The following is a 10,000-nucleotide window of genomic DNA, read 5'->3' as shown; positions in this document are numbered from 1 at the left end:
AATCAATCCCACTGCCTGCTACAGTGTTATTTCTATTAAAACGACTCACTGATTCACTCACAAATGACTCCTTATGAAAGAATCGTTCCTGAATCACTCGCACCAGCTGACTCTCTCTCTCTCTCTCTGTGATCATCGCTTCAGTGTTGAGTCGTTAGCTTAAGGGCGGAGTCGTCTGTATTCGGAATCATTCTCACCCCGACCCCCGCGTGCAGGCGCTCACTGTGCCACCCCGGGAACATCTGGAAACCTCTGGGCTAGCACAGCTCTAAGCTAATCTCACGAGTACGGTGTGAGCGGTGTTAGCAGAGCTCCTGACTGGATCTCACACCTCCGTCTCTGAGGCCTTCACACTGTCCTGGTCTCCAGCGGCTGCACACGGCGCTAATTCCAGTCGTACACGCTAACCTAACCAAAAGTATTCAACCCCCTCCATATTTACACACCCTAGCAACCGCTTCAACCACTACAGCAATTACTCATCACCACCCTAGTAACAACCTAGCAACACTAAACCCAAAATGCCACAGCAACCACCTACCTGCACCCTCGACACAATAAACACCGCTTACGAAAAATATTCAACCCTTCACTTTTAGAATGGCATAGCAACCACTTATATTATATTATATCACCATAGCAACAAGTCATACTTTTGCACTTACCAAGAAAAACCCTGGCAACCACCTGGAACACCCTGACAACCACTCGTCTTAACATAGCAACCGGCTGTTGGCGAAACGTTCAGAAATGATTCCTTAACGAGGAGTCATTTGTGAGTGAATCAGTGAGTCGTTTTAGTAAAGATTAACAGACTCATAAGCAGTGGGATTGATTCTGATTCTGATTCACTGATGCTTAGTGACTGGTCACACTAAAGAGTTCCCAGTATTTACACTGGTTCTGTGCGTGTGTCCATGGATCAGTACTAAACCACTTACATTACCATAGCAACAACAAGTCATAACTTTGCAACCACAAGAAAAACCCTGGCAACCACCTGTAACATCCTGACAACCACTCGTCTTACCATGGCAACCGACTAGCCAAAGCTTCATAAACACTGGAAACACCACAGCAACCCCCGGGGATACTGGGATACCATAGCAACCTGATACTTATGAAACGTTTTTTAACCACACACACACATACATACATCATACATTCTGTATAGAAAATACTGTCAATATACACAATATACATAAAATACATAAAATACCGTATGTACTGTATATGAGGACAAAGATCTGCTGAGCACTAGGGGGTGATAAAGAGTTAGCTTTGATGGATGGATGAATGATAATTTGGGGGGGGGGGGGGCGTACCGACAGAGCTGCTCAGCGTTGAAGTATCTGGAATGTCTGTGGTCGATGATGATGATGTCATGATGCTTCTCTATGAAGCAGTGGAGCGCCACGTCGGGGGTACGAGCCACGCTCAGCCGGAAATTCACCCTCTCACACGCACTGCTGAAACCACCGCTCTGACTGTCCTCTCTCCCGAACACCAACAGTACCTACACACACACACACACACACACGTTATATATACACACATTCATTATACAGTAAACATACTGTACACTGGGGCAGGCTGTAGCCTAGTGGGTAAGGTACTGGACTAGTAATCAGAAGGTTGCTGGTTCGAGCCCCACCACTGCCAGGTTGCTGCTGTTGGGCCCTTGAGCAAGGCCCTTAACCCTTAATTGCTCAGACTGTATACTGTAACTGTACTGTAATGGTGTATGCTAAATGCCGTAAATGTATACACACACACGTTATATATAAACACATTCACTATATACACACACGTTTTATATATATATATACACATATAAACACAAACGCATTATATATAAACACATTCATTATATAGTTATATAATTTACATATATACAGTGTATCACAGAAGTGAGTACACCCCTCACATTTCTGCAGATATTTAAGTATATCTTTTCATGGGACAACACTGACAAAATGACACTTTGACACAATGAAAAGTAGTCTGTGTGCAGCTTATATAACAGTGTAAATTTATTCTTCCCTCAAAATAACTCAATATACAGCCATTAATGTCTAAACCACCGGCAACAAAAGTGAGTACACCCCTTAGTGAAAGTTCCTGAAGTGTCAATATTTTGTGTGGCCACCATTATTTCCCAGAACTGCCTTAACTCTCCTGGGCATGGAGTTTACCAGAGCTTCACAGGTTGCCACTGGAATGCTTTTCCACTCCTCCATGACGACATCACGGAGCCGGCGGATATTCGAGACTTTGCGCTCCTCCACCTTCCGCTTGAGGATGCCCCAAAGATGTTCTATTGGGTTTAGGTCTGGCGACATGCTTGGCCAGTCCATCACCTTTACCCTCAGCCTCTTCAATAAAGCAGTGGTCGTCTTAGAGGTGTGTTTGGGGTCATTATCATGCTGGAACACTGCCCTGCGACCCAGTTTCCGGAGGGAGGGGATCATGCTCTGCTTCAGTATTTCACAGTACATATTGGAGTTCATGTGTCCCTCAATGAAATGTAACTCCCCAACACCTGCTGCACTCATGCAGCCCCAGACCATGGCATTCCCACCACCATGCTTGACTGTAGGCATGACACACTTATCTTTGTACTCCTCACCTGATTGCCGCCACACATGCTTGAGACCATCTGAACCAAACAAATTAATCTTGGTCTCATCAGACCATAGGACATGGTTCCAGTAATCCACTTTGTTGACATGTCTTCAGCAAACTGTTTGTGGGCTTTCTTGTGTAGAGACTTCAGAAGAGGCTTCCTTCTGGGGTGACAGCCATGCAGACCAATTTGATGTAGTGTGCGGCGTATGGTCTGAGCACTGACAGGCTGACCCCCCACCTTTTCAATCTCTGCAGCAATGCTGACAGCACTCCTGCGCCTATCTTTCAAAGACAGCAGTTGGATGTGACGCTGAGCACGTGCACTCAGCTTCTTTGGACGACCAACGCGAGGTCTGTTCTGAGTGGACCCTGCTCTTTTAAAACGCTGGATGATCTTGGCCACTGTGCTGCAGCTCAGTTTCAGGGTGTTGGCCATCTTCATGTAGCGCAACAATTCGTCTTTTAAGATCCTCAGAGAGTTCTTTGCCATGAGGTGCCATGTTGGAACTTTCAGTGACCAGTATGAGAGAGTGTGAGAGCTGTACTACTAAATTGAACACACCTGCTCCCTATGCACACCTGAGACCTAGTAACACTAACAAATCACGTGACATTTTGGAGGGAAAATGACAAGCAGTGCTCAATTTGGACATTTAGGGGTGTAGTCTCTTAGGGGTGTACTCACTTTTGTTGCCGGTGGTTTAGACATTAATGGCTGTATATTGAGTTATTTTGAGGGAAGAATAAATTTACACTGTTATATAAGCTGCACACAGACTACTTTTCATTGTGTCAAAGTGTCATTTTGTCAGTGTTGTCCCATGAAAAGATATACTTAAATATCTGCAGAATTGTGAGGGGTGTACTCACTTTTGTGATACACTGTATATATAACTGCATTTCGTTGGCTTTGTACTTTTTTACTCTGCACAATGACAGTTGAATTTTATATATATATATATATATATATATATATATACACTTTATATACTGTATATATATACATACACATTACCATAGCAACCTTCAAACATGTTGTATATACACACTTGTAATATACAGTATATACACACAGAAAATACACACAGTTATATATACACACAAATGCATTATATATAAACACATTCACTATATACACACACAAAATACACACAGTTATATATACACACAATACAGTCATATATAGACATACACAGCTGGAATAGATAGTAAATGTAAATAAAAACACAAGACTAAATATTGAATGTTTTAACTGTATTTTGTCTATTTACACTCATTCTACAGGTACTGCAGGCAGGCTGGTCTAGCATCTCTCTTATTAAGAAGTCCCACTGTTGCAGCATGTGCAGAAGGTGAACGTGCAGGGGCGTGTCTCTCCAAAATGTGTTTGTACCCTTCAGCATTGATGGAGCCTTCAGTGCTGTACAAGTTCCCCATAGTACTGGTACTAACACCACCGTACCAGGACAGATGGTGGATTGTGTACATTGTGTTGGTAACATTAGGGAAGGTCCATTAGTTCCAAAAACTGTCAGTAAGGTGGAGCTGTTAGAACAGGGCACACATCTGAGCTGAGAGTGGAGGAGTCGACGGCGTTTCTGGATGTTGTTGATTATTGGAGTCTGAACTCGTGTGTGTGTGTAGTTGCGGTGGTGAGCCGTGTTTACTGACCAGGGTTTTCTGAAGCGTTCCAGAATCCTTCTGATTCTATTTATTACAGAAGCAGGTCGGGTTATGAAGCAGCATCGTATAAGGGGGTCCGTCCTGAATCCATAATGCATTTAGAAACGTCTGGAGTGGTGAAGCTCGACTCGTCTGTGTTTATAAACCACTCACTAATGTTCTGGGTTTTTAATTTTCATTTATTTATTAATATTTCTTAACTATTAATCGTGTTTTACTGGAACTGGTCTTGTTTATACTGTGTGTGTGTGTGTGTGTGTGTGTGTGTGTGTGTGTGTGTGTGTGTGTGTGTGTGTGTGTGTGTGTGTGTGTGTGTTTCTCTCATCATTATTTCGTGTCAGTGATTTTATTCCCTGTGCTCCGGGCTGCCGGGTGTACAACGAACGTGTGAAACCAACACACACACACACACACACACACACACACACACACACACACACACACACACACACACTCGGCGCTCCATTGGGACTAAATGTGTGAAAGCAGGACACACAAACACCACATGTGTTCATTATTAATTATACATCACAATATCAACACACACACACACACACACCAGCATTCAGCTCCCATCATCTCATCTTCCCATGATGCACAGCAAAGCCTCCTCCTGCTGGTGGCGCCGCCGAGCTCCGGGCTTCAAAACGATCCGAGATGCTGACCGACAGTATCGGTGTGAAGCAGGGCCGCTCTACAGCGTCGTCATGGAGACACGAAATGATAAATAGTGGGCGTGGCTTCATTCATCGACCTTTATCGCTTCAATCAAATCTCATTACAGAGCTACGAAGCTACAACCAGCCGCCCATGGTCAGGAGACGTGAGGTTATGTACGGGGGTGTTTCCTATTTAAGGTGGAATGAACCACATCGTAAGAACAAGCCGTCTGATTGGCCGGAGTGCAGCGGCGAGCGGTACAAACCGAGCCTCGGAGCTGCGAACGCGGGCGTGGTCAGATCACGTGACAGCAGCCCGATTCCTCTGACCACTGGGTGCTGGAACATCTCAGACGTTCTCCTGCCGGGTCCCGTGAGGCTGGTGTCACATGTCACACCCCGATGTGACCCTGAGGAACCGGCTGTGAAGTCTGACGGAGGAATGAAGGTCGTGGTCCCGCTCATCTTCTCCACACCAGAGCTCACGTTCAACTTAATGATCCTCACAAGTATTCAAACCCCTGATAATCATGATCCAATCACCTCATATTCATACCCCAGTCACAGGGTCACCTGAGTTCATCACATATCTCATCATTTACACCCATCAGCCATAACATTATGACCACCTCCTTGTTTCTACACTCACTGTCCATGTTATCAGCTCCACTTACCATATAGAAGCACTTTGTAGTTCTACAATGACTGACTGTAGTCCATCTGTTTCACCCTGTTCTTCAATGGTCAGGACCCCCACAGGACCCCCACAGAGTAGGTATTATTTAGGTGGTGGATGATTCTCAGCACTGCAGTGACACTGACATGGTGGTGGTGTGTTAGTGTGTGTTGTGCTGGTATGAGTGGATCAGACACAGCAGCGCTGCTGGAGTTTTTACACACCTCACTGTCACTGCTGGACTGAGAATAGTCCACCAACCACAGATATCCAGCCAGACGTGATGACATCACACTGGGCGTGGCCCTATAAAAGCCTGCTCTAACAGGAGATCCGGGGAGGATCATCTGAAGCTCAGGAGGAGTTAGAGAGGAGGTTCTTACCTGAATCTGATCTTCATACAACTTCATTGGTCCAAACTGCACCTCGGCCAGTGAGCTCTGCAACACAAGAGATCACATTAGATCACATCAGATTACAACTGATCACATTAGATCACATCACATTAGATCACATCGGATCTCGACAGATCACATCAGATCACATCACATCAGATTACAACTGATCACATTAGATCACATCACATTAGATCACATCGGATCTTGACAGATCACATCAGATTTTAACAGATCTCAACAGATCACATCAGATCACAACAGATTACATCAGATCACAACAGATCAAATCAGAGCACAACAAATCACATCAGATCACAACACATGAGATCACAACAGATCACATCAGATTACAACAGAGCACATCGGATCACATCAGATCTTGACAGATCACATCAGATGTTAACAGATCTCAACAGATCACATATCACAACAGATCACATCAGATCACAAGGGTGCTGGTGAATCCTGCGTTCTGATTGGCTCTCAATACTGAGGAAACTCCTCTGAACCGGGTTTGAGGCCAGATTAAGTCATCAGGACATAACCAGCAAAACCCCAACAACACTGCACCTACTGTGAAGCATGGTGGTGGTAGTATTAAAAGTCTGGTGCTTTTTTAGCTGCCACTAGATGGAATAATAAGGAAATGAGGGAGGGGGGGGGGGTTGCCCCTAATAATGTAGCTGTGGTGTTCAATAAACAACAACGAGCCAGAAATGTCCTGATGAGCGGTGATGAGCTGTGATTAACTACAATATACTCTCATACACTGAGACTGTAACGAACTGTGATTGTAATGAACTGTGATAGTTTGTTACAGTCCATCACAGTCTAAGATGGACCTTCATGAAACATGATGGGTTGTAATAAACCGCAATGGGCTGTATTAAGTTAAAATAGACTGTAATGAACAGTGACCAGTTGTAATGAGCTGTGATGGTTCTAACAGACTGTGATGAACTGTGATATGTGTAACAAACTGTGACTGTAATAAAACATGATGGAATGTTATGAGCTGTGATAAACTGTAATGAGCTGTAATAAGTGATGATTAACTGTGATGGGTTGTAATAAGCTGTGATGACATGTGATAAGCTGTAATGAACTGTGATGGACTGTAATGAACTGTAATAAACTGTAATGACTGTGATGGGTTGTAATAAGCTGTGATGACATGTAATAAGCTGTAATAAGCGGTGATGGACTGTAATGAACTGTGATGAACTGTGATATGTGTAACAAACTGTGACTGTAATAAAACATGTCATAAGTGATGATTAACTGTGATGGGTTGTAATAAGCGGTGATGGACTGTAATGAACTGTGATGAACCCTAATAACCTGTAATGAGCTGTGATGGATTGTATTGAGCTGTGGTGACCCCCTAACTGAGCTTTAATGAGCTGTAATGACCTGTGATGAGCTGTAACGACCTGTGATAAACTGTAATAAACTATAATGACTGTGATGGGTTGTAATGTGTTGTAGTGAGCTGTAATCATCACAGGTTGCAATGAACTAAAATGGAGTGTAATAAACAGTGATGAGCTGTAATGATCTACTGTATTATGGACTGTGATGAGCTGTACTGAGCTGAGATGAACTGTAATTAACTGTGATGAGCTGTGATATAATAACACATGTGTGTGTAACAGCACTGGTGTGGAGAATGTGATCGTACTGGTAGTTCCAGTGCAGGTCAGTCACAGTTCACTGGAACACAAACAAGAACTGCAGTACAGAGATCTACAGGCGCACCGGATCACACCGGATCAGATCAGACGGGAGGTGTAGAGCGTACGAGTGAATCAGATCTACGGGAGCATTATCAGAAGAGACGGGGCGCGGTCTCACCCCACCCCCGGGTTCAGTCTGATTATCTGAGGATCACAGCGCTGCTGGAATGCAGCCAGACACCTTTCAGCTCCCCACGTTCAGATCCACCACCGCGGCGGTGTGCACGCGTGCAGCAGGTGCAGCAGTGTTGTTGGGATGGACGCTTAGAGACACGGCGCGTGTTCGGCTGGTCTGGTGAGTTATCAGTGGAATGGGGTGCAGAGGAACACATGGGCTACAGTCAGTGATTGTATACCCACAGAGTCCATCTGTACACTAGGAGGGGGAACGTAGCCGCCGCATGTCTGTTCCTCTTATTTACATCCTGTCACCTACACGCGCGCGCACACACACGCGCACACACACACACACACACACACACACACACCGTGCAGCAGTGGCTTCCCACCAGAGTGAAAAACAGGAAGTTGGATGACATTGTTGAGGGCAGAACGTCAGTAGAGACAGATATAGAGAGTAAACAGCTTCCTACCAGCAACACGGCAGGGATCACACACACACACACACACACACACACACACACACACACATCCACTTTATTAGGAACACCTATCCGGTACTTACTTTCACATTAATTCATTATTTATAAGCTCCTCCTACCGTACAGATCAACTCTGTGGGTATACAATCACTGACTGTAAACGGTTCCTCTGTACCCCATTCATCAGTCAACAGGGTAGCGCCCCATAGCTTCCTGTGATCAGACTACACTACACCACTACATCCTGGTATTGACAGTACCAACATCACAGTGCTCAGTGTTCACTACACCACTACATCCTGGTATTTACACTCACACCCAGAGTAATCATCACACTGTTCAGATCTGAGAGAAAAATAATAATAATAAATATAATAATAAAAATAATAATAAAATAAATATTGTAATAATAATAATAAATGTAATAATAATAAAAATTATAATAAAAAATGTAATAATAATAATAACAATAACAGTAATAAGTATTAATAATAAACGTACTAATAACAATAATAATAATAGTAATAATAAAATAATGTATTGATTATAATAGTAATAATATCAATAATAAATATATAAATAATAAATATAATAGTAAGAAGAAATATAATAATAAAAAATATTTCATGATAAATAAATGTAAGTAATAATAACAATAATAATACTATGTAATAATAATATAGCTATGAGCTATAATAAAGCCTGATGTTTTTATATGTTATATCAGAATGATGGGGACTGGTGGTACTACACTGCTGCTATAGATCAATAATTATTCTCTCTGTTTACTGTTCATCTGTGTGTGTGTGTGTGTGTGTGTGTGTGTGTGTGTGTGTGTGAGAGAGAGAGATAGTGTGTGAGAATATGTGTGTGCGTGTATGTGAGTAAGAGTGTGTGTGTGAGAGAAAGTGTGTGTGTGTAAGAGTGTGTGTGTGTGAAAGCGAGTGTGTGTAAGTGTGAGTGTGTGTGTGAGAGAGAGTGTATGTGAGTGTGTGTGTGTAAGAGTGTGAGTGTGAGAGAGTGTATGTGAGTGTGTGTGTGTAAGAGTGTGTGTGTGTGTGTGTGAGAGAGAGTGTGTATGTGAGTGTGTGAGTGTGTGTGTGTGAGAGAGTGTATGTAAGTGTGTGTGTGAGTGTGTGTGTAAGAGAGAGTGTATGTAAGTGTGTGTGTGTGTGTGTGAGAGAGTGTGTGTAATGGACAGATCGGCTTTTTACCAAATCATCGCACTACTGACCATATTTACACCCTACACACCCTAATCCACCAACATCTACACAAACTAAATCATGCTAAAGTTTTTGCATGTTTTATAGATTTTAGAAAAGCATTTGATTCAATCTGGCAAGAAGGATTATATTATAAAATTATCCAAAATGGTGTAGGGGGTAAAGTCTATGACATCATTAAATCAATGTATGTCAATAATAAATGTGGAGTAAAAACTGGCAATAAAATGACTGAGGTCTTCACTCAGGGGCGTGGTGTCAGGCAGGGTTGCAGCTTGTCTCCTACTCTATTTAATATCTATATCAATGATTTAGCGGTGTTATTGGAGCAATCTGCAAATCCCGGCCTGACACTAAATAAAACGGAAGTTAAATTTCTTCTCTATGCGGAT

The 10,000-nt window shown here is 43.0% G+C and overlaps 1 protein-coding gene across 1 annotated transcript in view; it reads right to left on the bottom strand.

Moving 5' to 3' along the window:
* pde8a (phosphodiesterase 8A) overlaps window positions 1-10,000 on the bottom strand; it is a 65,574-nt gene that overhangs the window by 24,205 nt on the left and 31,369 nt on the right. The window contains exons 2-3 of the mRNA XM_063004649.1: window positions 6,030-6,086; window positions 1,326-1,516 (exon numbers count right to left, since the gene is read on the bottom strand). Of these exons, the coding sequence (XP_062860719.1) occupies window positions 1,326-1,516; window positions 6,030-6,086 (248 nt within the window). The remainder of the gene's footprint in view (window positions 1-1,325; window positions 1,517-6,029; window positions 6,087-10,000) is intronic.

This window comes from Trichomycterus rosablanca, chromosome 11 (genome assembly GCF_030014385.1).
Source record: "Trichomycterus rosablanca isolate fTriRos1 chromosome 11, fTriRos1.hap1, whole genome shotgun sequence".
Taxonomy (NCBI): Eukaryota; Metazoa; Chordata; class Actinopteri; order Siluriformes; family Trichomycteridae; genus Trichomycterus; species Trichomycterus rosablanca.
Note: the sequence above shows the minus strand (reverse complement) of the source record. Positions and strands in the feature narration are given on the sequence as shown.